This window comes from Dama dama, chromosome 5 (genome assembly GCF_033118175.1).
Source record: "Dama dama isolate Ldn47 chromosome 5, ASM3311817v1, whole genome shotgun sequence".
Lineage (NCBI taxonomy): Eukaryota > Metazoa > Chordata > Mammalia > Artiodactyla > Cervidae > Dama > Dama dama.
The window spans coordinates 4775828-4787998 of NC_083685.1; the positions used below are offsets into that span (position 1 = coordinate 4775828).

At 64.5% G+C, this 12171-nt stretch overlaps 2 protein-coding genes across 2 annotated transcripts; one reads left to right on the forward strand and one right to left on the reverse strand.

Moving 5' to 3' along the window:
• Nucleotides 1–267: 267 nt before the first annotated feature.
• RASL10A (RAS like family 10 member A) lies at nt 268–2566 on the forward strand. Its single transcript, XM_061140827.1, has 3 exons — nt 268–486; nt 1534–1658; nt 1949–2566. Exons 1-3 carry the CDS (start codon nt 268–270, stop codon nt 2214–2216), a joined length of 612 nt encoding a protein of 203 aa, XP_060996810.1. The 3' UTR covers nt 2217–2566.
• Nucleotides 2567–2923: 357 nt separating this feature from the next.
• On the reverse strand, nt 2924–8311 carry GAS2L1 (growth arrest specific 2 like 1). Its single transcript, XM_061141591.1, has 6 exons — nt 8175–8311; nt 6609–7257; nt 5210–5317; nt 5030–5126; nt 4763–4934; nt 2924–4246 (listed from the first exon to the last, which is right to left on the reverse strand). The coding sequence occupies exons 2-6, from the start codon at nt 7236–7238 to the stop codon at nt 3220–3222; spliced, it is 2034 nt and encodes a 677-aa protein (XP_060997574.1). The 5' UTR covers nt 7239–7257; nt 8175–8311; the 3' UTR covers nt 2924–3219.
• Nucleotides 8312–12171: the final 3860 nt, after the last annotated feature.

Genomic DNA, 12171 nt, shown 5'->3' on the forward strand with positions numbered 1-12171 from the left:
GTGTCTGCGCGCGGCGCGCTCGGTCAGTTCTCTCCTGAGCTTGGCACTCGCCGGAGCTGCTCGTGCGTCCGCCGTCCGCCTGCTCGGCTGTCTGTTTCCCCTCTACCGCCAGCTCCGACCTCCAGCCTGGCCTCCCCGGGCCCCCCGTGCTCCAAGGGGCGATGAGCGCGGCGGGGCCGGGGCGCACGGGGCAGGGCGCGCCGGGCGCACAGAGCGGCGCCGGCCCATGAGGCTTCCCAGAGCGGGGCGCAGCAGCACGCGCGGGCCATGGGGGGCAGCCTGCGGGTGGCGGTGCTGGGCGCTCCGGGCGTGGGCAAGACGGCCATCATCCGCCAGTTCCTGTTCGGTGACTACCCTGAGCGCCACAGGCCCACGGACGGGCCGCGCCTCTACCGGCCCGCGGTGCTGCTCGACGGCGCCGTCTACGACCTGAGCATCCGCGACGGCGACGGTGCTGGCCCCGGTCAGAGCCCCGGGGGGCAAGAGGTAGTAGGCTAAGGGGTGGGCAGGGGCGTGTGACAGCATGTGGGTGGATGCTCGGTACACGCATGCGTGTCCGCGTGGACGGCCCAGGGGTACCAGACTGTGTTCATGCACTGAAGGGTCAATGTGTGTCCTGGCATTTGTGCTTTTCACTTCTTCTGCCGGCATGCAGTTGCCCCAACTCAGGCCCAAGACCCGGCGATTTTGCAGAGTGGCTTTTTCTCGCTTGCTTAAATTGCTATTTCTCGGCCTCCGCTGGTGGGTGAGGATTAGCGCACGGGGGAGCATGGGCCTGCCTCCCTGAGCGTGAGTGTTCCGTGTCTGGAGCCACGAGCAGAGCTGCAGTGGGAGAGGTTAAAGCTAGACACGGGGGTGTCCATTCTGAGGGCATCATTCTCTGCTCCCTCATTCCTATGACCCGCAGCCAAGACTTGTTTAATAATTTTGCAAAGTCCAGGTCAGATTTTGAATCCTTGGGAGTTGATGCCTTCAAGAAGTGAAGAGGAAAGAGCAGGCAGGATTAACCAGGGCTTCCTGGTGAGGGTGGCATTTGGGCGACAGATGAGTGAAATTTTGATGAGAGGAAGCGGCGGAAGCATTTCCAGGTGGAAAAAGCAGCGTGTGCTTTGGCCGGAAGCTTAAGTGTGTAGAGCTGCTGTTTATCAGTGGTCTCCGCAGGCTCAGGAACACGGGCCCAGGCTCGGAGGCAGGAACTACTCCTGAGGGCACCCGGGGAGGGGCCCGAAAGAAGGGAACCATGGGAAAGAGAGGAAGGGGCGAGGAAGGAGACAGGCCTCAGGGGAGAGGAGACCCGGAGAGAAGGGTTGGACGCTGACTGGCTTCAGGCACGGTTTTAAAAGGTATACCCCAGCGGCCATAAGGACAGTAAGGCCCAGGGAGCTTGCGGGAGAGGGCCACAGGCCTGAGGAGGGGAAGGGCCAAGGCCTGAGCGTGAACTATGTGGGTTTCGCGTCAAGGCCCGTTGCAGAAGGTCTGGATGCGACAGAGTAAGAAGGGGGCTTCGGCAAACTCTGGCCTCCCGCCCCCCAGGAGTGGCCGGACTCTAAAGACTGGAGCTTGCAGGACACGGACGCCTTCGTGCTTGTCTACGATATCTGCAGCCCGGACAGCTTCGACTATGTGAAGGCGCTGAGGCAGCGCATCGCGGAGACCAGGTAAGGTGCGCCGCCCGGGTTGCGTGTGGGACGGCGGGGAGTGTTTGTGGGTCTGGCTGGGTCTTTTTTCCCCCGAGGTGAGTGGGTGGGCTCTTCCGCCGTCCTGGGCCAGATCTCAGGCCTTTCCGGGCCTGGCCTCTAGCCCTAAGCGGTCTTTGTGGGTCTGGTGTTTGCTGGAGGTTCTCTGGCTGCAGGAAAGTATGCTCCTTAGTGTGTATATACCCGCTGGAGGGATTCTTCGGCCATGGGGGCCCCAGGCACTGCTACCTTCATCCTCCTTTGGCCTCCAGGCCAGCGGGCGCACCTGAAGCGCCCATTCTCGTGGTGGGCAACAAGCGGGACCGGCAGCGGCTGCGCTTCGGGCCTCGGCGCGCACTGGCTGCCCTGGTGCGCAGGGGCTGGCGCTGCGGATACCTCGAGTGCTCCGCCAAGTACAATTGGCACGTGCTGCGACTCTTCCGCGAGCTGCTGCGCTGCGCGCTAGTGCGCGCACGCCCTGCGCATCCAGCTCTGCGCCTGCAAGGGGCGCTGCACCCGGCGCGCTGCAGCCTCATGTGATCGAATTGGAAAAACGCCGCTTACGGGGGGAGGGGCCTTCTAGTTAACTGGAACAACCGGGGACCTGGATTGGACGAGATTGCCCAACTTCTTTCGGATTGGACAGGACAAGCCTCCTCCCTGATTGGCTGAAGAACACTCCCACCCATTCTCCTGGGCAACAGGCTTCTCTTTGAATCTCACTGGGCCCAACCAGGCCCCATTGGACAAATCAGTCCTTTCTGGGACCTCACTGGGTCACGATTCCATTGGATGAAAAGGACTTGGCTATGAATCTGATTGGACGTGCTCAGGCTGCTCTTGGAGTTTCATTGGACCAACTGTTAAGTCACACCTCCCGGGAGGAAATAAAGGGGAAGCAAGTTGCGCCTGGCATTTCTGGGATGGCAAGATAAATCTTGGGGAATTCCCTGATGGTCCAGTGGTTAAGACGCCAAGCTTCCACTGCAGGGGGCATGAGTTCGATCCCTGATTGGGGGGAACTAAGATCTCCCATGCCTCACAAAATTGCTAGAAAATAAATTTTGTGCTTCCCAGGGGGCGCTAGTGGTAAAGAACCTGTCTGCCCTTGCAGGAGACACACACCTAAAGGTCAGAGCTGACAGGCATTGCCCGCTCGCAGTTGACTCCAGAATCCCAACCTGTAATGAGGGTTCTCAAATGGATATGACGGCCCCAAGGCTGAGTCTCCAAGACGCAGACACAAATAGCTGGAAGAAAACTTTACTGTCAGGCTCTGCAGGGCCACGGGACCTCAGGAAGGGTCCTTACTGGGCTGGCCCAGCCTCCTCTAAGGCATTCAATAATATTAGTAATTAAATAGCAATGCTCATCCCCCAAGCGGAATGTACACCAGAAGTCCCATTGTGCCATGTGGTCCCGAGGGGTCTGGTCCCATGAGGTCTGGTCCCCAAGAGGCAGGGGCACTCCCTGATGCAGAGGGGTTAAGGCCACAAAGGAAAAAGAGAGGGAACAAGGGACTGGGGGCAGCTGGGCTGGTCCGTCACATCCAGGAATCCGGCTCGGTCCTTGGGCTGGCTGACTGAAGGGCATGCCAGGTCCCGGACCCCGTGGGTCCGGGTGGGCGGCGGGGGCCCCTTGGTGTGGGGATGCGTGAGGGTTTTCGGTCTGGCTGTGTGTCCATCCGGCCTCGTGCCCAGGTCCTCAGGGGCTCTGGGCCGGTCAGAGGACTCCCGGGTGCATCTGGTGGGCCCCCTACACCGGGGCAGGGGCTGCCCTCATCAGAAGAGCTGGACAGGACTGGGCCTCGGGGCCCAGGCAGCCCGTTGGCCATCCTGCCAGAGTCCCCAGGTTGCCCACACTTGCTACCCAGGACGCTGAGGGACGAAGAGGAGGAGCTGGAGGAACAGTAGGCTGAGTCAGGAGCTGGAGGGTCTGGGGCCCGAATTGGGTCAGGGGCTGGTCCACTGGGGGTCCCACCAGTAACAGCCTCAAGGGCTCGGGCGTTGGCTAGGAACTCCTCTTCCAGGCGCCGAAACAGTTGCTGTTCCTGCTTTGGGTCAAGCTGCAGGGGTGTGCGGAAGACACTGGCCGGGATTGTGCTCAACTCTGGACTGGGGCTGGGGACCCTGGGAGCTGCAGGGCTGTGGGCACGGGGAGTGTGGGGGCTACTTCTGCCCGAGCCCGCACTGCCTCTGCCCCGCGGCACCCAGGAGTGCTGCCCATCTCGGTCCCGACGCACCAGTAGCACTGCCTGGTCTTCACGGCTCTGACTCCGGGCCCGCCGGGCAGGGCTGGGGGCCGACAGCTGGCCTCCCCTGCCTCCTGGGGCCCCACGCGGCCGCCCCCGATCCAGCCGGTCCCGGGACTGGCTGCGTGGGGCGGGAGGCCGTCTCGGGGAGGCCGGGGTGCCCGTGGTCACACGCCGGCTGGGACGCTCCCGCCGGGGGCCAGTGCCTGAGTCTTCACTGCGGGCACCAAGGGGGCCGCTCTGGGCCGAGGAGGCTGAGGAATCGCTGTCCCCAGAGTAACGGCGGGAGCGGGGATGGGGGGGCAGCTGGTCCCGGGCCCTGGGGCAGGGGAACAAGAGAGAGAGGTGGGGCCAGGCAGAGAGACCCGCTGCACAGAAAGGGTGGGGAGGGGAAGGAACAGGCAGACGCACGGCTGCGGGCGAGACACCTGTGGTGGTAGCGGGGGTGCCAAGGGTTTCTGTCCGTCCTGGGGACTTCCAGGGAGAAGTGAGAGATTCAGCCACAGCTTCCTGCAGCCAGGGCCACCCCCCGCCACCCCACCCCAAGGCAGCGGAAGAAGCAAGGGCCCAAGCTCCCCCCTCCTCAAGCCTCCAGCTTCCTGGGCAGGCGAGAGGGAAGCTGGGTTGGGTTGGCGGCCACCCAGCCCCCAGGGCCCGCCCAGCTGTGTTGTTCGTTTGCTTGGGTTGCCATGGAGATGGGAAGCCAGGCCCACCCCCACCCACGGGAACTTTTCCCAGGGTGTGAGTCACTGGAAGAAGCGTCATCCCGGCCAGGGCCGGCGCCCCCCACACCCCCACCCCCTGGACCTGGGTCCCATGTCCTCCCTCCTCTCACCTGAGTGGGGTCTCGGGCCCCTCCTTCCAGCTGCGTAAGCCAATGGGTGTCACCTCTGGGCGGGAGCCCCGGCGCTCCCCCCCTGGGGATGGGCTGCCAGCTCGGGGGCTGGGGCTGGGTGACACTCGCTGCGGGGAGAAGGTGCACGTCCTGGGCTGGGGCGGACGGTGGGCTGCAGGGAGAGAGGGCGGTGCCGCGTGAGGGGCGGGGCCGCGGAAGTGCACGCCCCCGCGTCCCCCCCCCCCGCCCCCCAGCCTGGACACTGACCCGCGGAGGAGCAGCGGCAGGGGTCGTGCTTGTCCAGGTAGTGCTCCAGCGTGTCCCAGCCGCCTCCCACACGCACCATCACGTGGCTCCTCAGCACCTGTGGGAGCCCGGCGTGCGCAGGTCACGGGCAGGCCAGCCACCGCCCCGGCTCTGCCTGCTCGGGGAGCCCCCTGCTCTCACCCGCACGAAGATGAGCAGACTGGAGTCTCCCACGCGGTACTTCCCCTCCGAGACCTTGATCATGGGAAACTGGTCTGGGCAGGTGCAGCGCCCCAAGATCTCCCTCACCTAAGAGGAGAGGCTGGAGGTCAGGGGTCAGGTCCCTCCTCCCTGGGCCTGCCATCAGCAGCTCCAGGGTCAGAAGGAAGTAAATCCTTCTGTAGAGCAGAGGCTCCGATTGTGTTGCCCTGGACTTGAGTGCCGCCTCTGTGCTCGACCTTTCACCAGAGCTCCTTCCCTTCTGACCACCAAGGGGGAGGGAGCCGACCAGGACGAGGTGGGGGGCTGCTTCCTTGAAGTCCCTGAGCCCCTGGGGGAGTCCTCACTCCCCCTCACCCATTTCAGAGACTTGAATGTTGAGACCCACAGAGAGGCCAGGTTAGGGGAGGAGGACCCACGCCATATGGAGGCGGCAGTGCCACAGATCCGTGGGGCACACGCAGACACCACCAGGCCGCCCGCCCGGCCAGCACACGTCTGCCCACATGCTCCCCCAGGCCAGGAGCTGCCAGGCTGGCTATGTGGGCGGCCCCACCCGCCTACTCAGCCACAGCAGAGCTGACAGAATGAGCAGGTGGAGCCTCGGGTGACCCTGGCCTGGGGTGGGGTGGGGTGCAGCCTCTACCCACAGCCATCCGGCTGCCCGCCTCCAGGACGGGCACATCCCGTCCTGACCTGATAAGAAGGAAACTCTTGGCCAGGCTGTGGGGGTGTCAGGGACACCTAGGTCCCAGTAAGAGGAGGAGGGAGCTGGAGTCACGGTCTGGCACCTCCTATATGCTCAGCATAGAGCTCATCCCACAGCTCTTAACAGGGTACACTGGGCTGGGCTTCTCAGATAAGTCCCGGGGGAGGAGTAGGGACCCGCAGAGCCCCTGGGAGCTTCCTTGGGCACTCACGTAGTGCCTACTGTGTGCCAGCTGCCTTGCCCTGGACCATGGGCCCCATGCAACCTGGAGCTCAGTGATGGCATGAATGCCGCCCTCTAGCAGCTGAGTGCACGGAGGTGTACAGGAGGGGCTCAAATCCCCAGGATGCAGGACACCCAGCGCTTACCTGGGGCGCGGTTGGCACAGAGAGGAAGCGGGGATCGTCGTGCCATGGGGCAGCGGAGGCCGAGTTTTCTCCCAGGCCACGCCGGGCGCTGTGACCTCACCCAACACTCAGCCCTCTCTGCGCCTGCCTCTCTTTGGGGCCAGGTATCCACTTGGTGCTCAACATATGCACCCTTACCCTGGGGCAGGCTGTCCTGCAGCCACGAGGACAGGCCACGGAAGGTGGCTGGCACCACCCTGCCTGCTGGTGCCTGGGTTGTGCTAGAATAAGCCCGGCCACCGGGCATGCGCACTCGCGGACTCACCAGCTCATCGAGGTTGCGCAGGTCGCTGGGCGTCATGCGCGGCCCACGGGCTGGAGCTCCCGGGGCGGTGGTCTCGGCGGCGTCCTCCCCCGCACTGGGGGCGTTGGGGGCCGGGGGCGCGGCGCACAGCTCCCGCTCAATCTCCTGCTCGAACTGCACGAGGCGAGGGGCCAGCAGGCCGAGGCGGGCCCCGCGCCGCGCCACCTCCAGCAGGCACAACACCACGCTCTTCTCGTTCTTGCGCAGCACCAAGTCCTCCGTCTCAAACATGAGCACTTCGGGCACACCCAGCTCCGCGCGGCACCAGCCGATGAAGGTGGCCACGTTGTCTCGGGCCATGAAGGAGCCCGGCACCACGCTGTGGGCCTGGAAGGCCACCCCGCGGGCCGGCCGGGCGGCAGCCATGGCGCGGGCGGCCTCAGTGACGGCGTTGGCATGCTGGCACAGAGTGGTTCCCGTGGCCAGCCCCGTCAGGAAGCCGTCGCCACCGCTGGGCAGACCCAGGCCATACAAGGCGTTGAGCCACTCGGCCAGGTCCTCCTTCATGGCCTCCACATAGGCCTCGCTTGAGCGGAACGGCCGCACACTCTTGGCTGCAGAGCCGGCGATGCCCGCCACGGGGTCTGCCATGCCCGGGCCAGCCGAGTCACTGTGGGCAGGGACACGGGTCAGGATGGTTGTGGACCCAGCAAATGCTCAGCACAGGCTAAGCCGCTGACCACCTGCACCTGCTTGTCGGTTCAGACCAAATGCCTGGATTTTGAGAAACTTCTCGCCTCAGTTTACCCATCTGTGAAGTGGATACAATAATAGTACCTTCCTCATAGGAACTAATGGGACGATTTTTGTAAATGATTTAAGTGTCCATAAGTGTTGGCTGCTTGGTTCTTTCGGGAAGAAGGATTGTGAAGACTTGGCTGAGTCCTCCTTCCTGCCCAGGCAGGGAGGCCCCCATCGTTACTGCCCCTGTGAGAGGCGAAGAGCTATGCCCGAGACAGAGAGTAACGTGCAGCCCTGGACTCAAGAGTAGGAACCCTGGACCCGACCTCAGAGATGGGTTAGTTCCGCTGCTCAGGCCTGGTGGTGATCCCACTTACTCCGGAAAGGTCCCAGGCCCTCCCTCAACCCCTTTACTGTAACGGCTGTGTCATTATAACGACAAGACGGCAGCAGCAGTAAAGCAATTGCAGGGACCGTGGCCAGGGCTGAGCGCGCAATGATATTATCTCCATTTTACAGGTGAGGAAACTGAGGCGCAGAGCTCACTCAAGGTCGCGCAGCAGTGAGTAGCGGAGCTCGGCCCTCCAGCCCCGCGTGGCGGATCCGGCGGCCGGCCTGGGCCAGGCCCCTCCTCCAGGGAGCCTCCCTAGCCCGAGACTGATGCCTGTGAGCCGGGACTCGGAATGGCTGTCTCCAGCCCTGGCCGTCCTCTGGGCTTCGGCCCAGAGAGGGTGCGGGGCTGCCCAAGGTCACACAGCCCCGGGAAACAGAGGCCCGCGGCTGCCGCCGCCGGGTCTGCTTCACTGTGTGCCGGGCAGGGGTTGCCGGGGGGGTCCCCACGCTCACCTGGCTCATCCCGCGGCCTCGGGGAGCATCGCCCCGGCTGGACCGGAGCCGGGCGGGCCGCCGAAGGGAGGCGCCGCCCGAGCCGCAGCAGATCCCGGTCCCAACGCCGCGTCCTCCGCGCCCGCCGTCTCCGCCCCGCCTCCCTGGAATTCGGATCCGGAGGGGGTGGGCGGGGCTGCGCGCTCTTAAAGGGGACGCGCTGTTCCTGGGCTGGGACGGGGCTGGAGCCTCCAGACGCAGGGCGGGCCCGGGACCCGGCCCAGCCCTGGGCAGAGGCGGGACCGGGGTCCCAGGCGACCCTGCCGGGCCGGAGGTCCCATCCCCAGACCGGGTCCCTTCTCCCTCCTTGGTCTCCTGGGAAGGGGTTTGGGCGTTTTTAGTGGCACCCCCTTCGCAGATGGTGGCCTCCCCTGGTGAGCCGCATGGCCTGTTCCCAAGAGGAACTCAGGAAGAGATAGGGGCCGGGGCTGCGGAGTCACCTCCGGCCGGCGGGAGTGGACCTCCTTAGGTCCGATAAGTGAGGCCATCCGGCCTTGGGTGGCGGCTTCCTACCAGCAGTGCTGGCCTCGGGGATGGGGAGAGTGGTGGCTCTGTTGTACCCCCATTCAGCCACTGGCTCCTCATCAACTACTCTTTGTTAAACCCTGAAGTTAGGGGAACCCGTTTCTCAGATAAGAACGCTGAGGGGAGGGCAGGGAGGGGACTGGCTGAGGCCCCTGTGTCTGAGGCTTCGGCCCCTGCCCTGCCCTGGACCACCTCTGGCTGCCCGGGTGGGGCACAGAATAAAGGCTGGAGGAAGGTAGGCGGCAGCCTGGCTCCTGAGGGTTAAGCCTGGCTGGTTTCTTTTCAAACTGCAGAGGAGAGACCTGCCCGGACCAGCGGGAAATCCTGCCCCCTGCTGCGGTTGGGCAGGGACGCCAGGCCTGGCTGGGCAGTTGCCTTGCTGGCCAGGCGGGGCTGCTGGGGGCAGGCACCACCAACAGCAGCCAGTGCTGGGAGCTTTATTTAATAAAACCCCTACTGTGTGCCAGGCCTGCTGTGCACCCTTGACCTGAACGAATCGATGAGTCAGCTCTGTAGGGGACGCTCTTATGCCCAAACTTGGGCTCAAGTCCAGAGAGGAGCTGGTGGCACTGGGATTTGACCGATGACTGTTCTGGTAATACCTTCATTCAAGGATGGGGCATCCGTTGAGTACCTACAGTGTGCCGGACTTCCGGGTGCCAGGCTGCTCACATGCACCATCTTACCGCGTCCTCCTCGTGACCTTTCAGAAGGGGGGGCTCTCACCTCAACGCCCAGATGGTGCAGGTCCCACTCTACCTTCTCAGCACCCCTTCCTCCCCACCGCCTAGTGAGGAAGGCCCGTGCCTAGACGTGATAAAGGCTGACACTTACGTGGTGCCTACTGAATGTCTTAACGGCGCTGCAAACCAGGAGAACGAAACCGCCAAGCCAGCAGTGAGGCTCGCAGTCTGGAGAGGTGGCCCTTGGGCTGCAGTAGGGACAAGGCGCCAGGGAGGAGGGAGCTGAGGGCCGGCAGGTGTGGCACGGGCTTGTCCTTTTGGATCCGGGAACAGGAGAGGTGAGGGAGGGAGCTGTGTGGGTGTCTGGAAGAAGTGTTTTTAAGCAGAGGGACGGGCTGGGGTAAGGGTCTAGGTGGGCCTGTGCCTGGTGGGTCGGAGAAAGGGGGAGGGAGCCTTGAGACTGGAGAGGAGGGAGATGCAGACGGGGCCTGGGGGACCGCTGGGGACAGCTCTGTAGGGCTTTGCAGGCCATGCTGCTTTTCAGGGACTTGGGAGCCACGGAGGGAGCTTGGAGCAGGGGAGGGGTGTGACCTGACTTATCCCTGTGGCTGCCATGCTGGGCAGGGCGGGGGCCCAGGAGGGAACCAGGTGGTGCCCGCTGGGGAGAGGAGTCGAATTTTGAGGCTGTATTGTGAGGGGAAAGCGGATAGAATGTGCTGGTGAATGAGGTTTCGGGGTGAGGACAGTCCCAGGTTTGGGGTGGGCCACTGATAGCCGGGGAGGACAGGATCGCTGCAGACAGGGCCGGGTAAGATTAGGGTGTGGAAACTAATTCCCAAAGTATCCTGTGAGGTGCGACGCTGTTTGGGATTCTGCTTCTCCAGTCTGGGGAGACGGAGGCCCAGAGAGCCAGGGCTGTGTGTGGTCAGTAGCTGTGCTGGATTTTGACCCCTGCTTGTATCTTCCTCATGACCTGCAGGGCCCTGGACACAGGCCACTGGGTGAGGTGGTTAAGCTCCCTGAGTGGTGTTTGCACGGTCTGTAAAATGGGACAGCAGCAGTCCCATCACGGAGTTGTGAAAATACCGTCACTCATCCCAGCACCATTAGGGTGTTCATCCACTGCGCTGCTGAGGACCAGGGGCCAAGGGGGACTGTTCCTGTCTCCGGCCCCCTGAGCTGTGGCTGCCGTCACAGACCCGACGCCAGCATTCCGACTCTAGGACACGTGGGAGGTGTGGTGCCCACGGATATGGCCAGACCCACGGCCCGGGCCATGGAGGGCCTTGGCTTTGACCCCTTCCATCATAAGGTGACTTCTCCTCCTCCTGGCAGGACCAAGGGAAGCACAGACGCTGCTGGAGGGAGGAGAGGTTTGGGCTGAGGCTGTCCAGAGCCCATCCCTGCAGACCCCACAGGCCACCCTGAGTATGGAATGCTGCATGCCCATGCAGCTTGGGCAGCGGGCACGTGGCTGGATCTCTGGTCTGGGCTGCTGGGTGCTAGGGCGCGGGCTGCTGGCTTTGGTTGCAGCCGGTTGGATGATTGCCTCGAGGGCAGCCCCCCCCCCCCCCCCCCCCCCCCGCCTCCGCCTTGGCGCTGGGCAGCTGGGGTCCTGGCCAGCTCCACCCCGTACCTCCTGGGTTAGACTGCCGTGGGAGCACGGCCTGGGGTGAGTGGGTGTGACCCACCAGGGGCTCGAGGCTGCCCTGTCCACGTGTGGGTCCAGCCGTGACAGCTGCTCCTGCCCTGGCTGCGGGGCAAGACCCCAGTCCCCTGAGTGGCCGCCCTGCCCCGTGGGAGCAGCAGGCCTGGAAGGCCCACTCTCGCCCCAGCCTCCCTGCGCCCGGCCTGTCAGGAGTGGCCCCAGGGGCCAGTGTCCAGCCGCCCCTGTCTTGGAGGTGAGCCCCTCCCTGCGAGCCTTTCTTCTCAACGTCATAGTCCTCTCAACTGACCTTTCAACCTTCACCTGGACCTGCGGGGCGTGGCCTTGTGGGGCCACGAGGCTGTGCTGGAAACTTCCGTCCTGTGACGGGGAGCTCCTGAGAGCAGGGAGCGGGGCCGCGCCCGCGGGCTCTAGCCGCCTGTGCGCAACCTTGGGCTCAGGGCTGGCAAAGGGCGTCTGAGGGCAGTGCCACCCGAGGCCGAGGTGCGGCAGGTACCCGGGGCAGCTTCAGGCCCAAGGTCGGTCACACCTGGTTGGTGGCTGTCCCAGAGGTGGCTGCGGGCTGGGGCGGGGGGCCGACGGGCACCGGCTTTTAGGCCCAGGATGCCTGTGTGTGTGTGATTGGGGGCGGGTGGCCACAGGCTCTGAGGCGCCCCCCGGCCCCTCCAGGGCGTGGACCCTCCTCGCCAGCCCATGGAGCTGGTCGTGCTGGGGCAGCGCCTGGCACAGTGCGGCAGCCCAGTGGCATCCTGGGCGTGTTTGGGCCTCGGGGGTGTGACCCTGTGCCTGCCAGGGCCAAGGGAGTGGCGTCCTTGGCCTCCGGCAGGGACATGCTGACTCGCATGGTGGGACCACAGGGAGGCAGGCTGAGGGCAGCTCAGGTCCCAGGGGCCTCTCGGGGGTCACGGGAGGCGCGGTGGGAGTCCCCGGGGGGCTCCGAGAACTGAGTGACGGGGGGGCGCAGAGAAGCCGGGACTCCGGGAGAGGTGGTAGGAGGTGTGGGTCTTGGTGAGGATAGTCTGGGCTGAGGTCTGAGGGAAGGGAGTCCATGAGGACAAGGGGGATGCTTCCTCTCTGAGAATGG

Coding starts and splice junctions, on each gene's coding strand:
- GAS2L1 (XM_061141591.1), bottom strand. CDS start 7,238: ATGGCAGACCCCGTGGCGGGCATCGCCGGCTCTGCAGCCAAGAGTGTG. Junction 4,935..5,029: donor CTGCCGCTGCTCCTCCGCGG/GTCAGTGTCCAG, acceptor CTCTCCCTGCAG/CCCACCGTCCGCCCCAGCCC. Junction 4,247..4,762: donor GGGCCCGAGACCCCACTCAG/GTGAGAGGAGGG, acceptor CCCCTGCCCCAG/GGCCCGGGACCAGCTGCCCC.
- RASL10A (XM_061140827.1), top strand. CDS start 268: ATGGGGGGCAGCCTGCGGGTGGCGGTGCTGGGCGCTCCGGGCGTGGGC. Junction 487..1,533: donor AGAGCCCCGGGGGGCAAGAG/GTAGTAGGCTAA, acceptor CCCGCCCCCCAG/GAGTGGCCGGACTCTAAAGA. Junction 1,659..1,948: donor CAGCGCATCGCGGAGACCAG/GTAAGGTGCGCC, acceptor TTTGGCCTCCAG/GCCAGCGGGCGCACCTGAAG.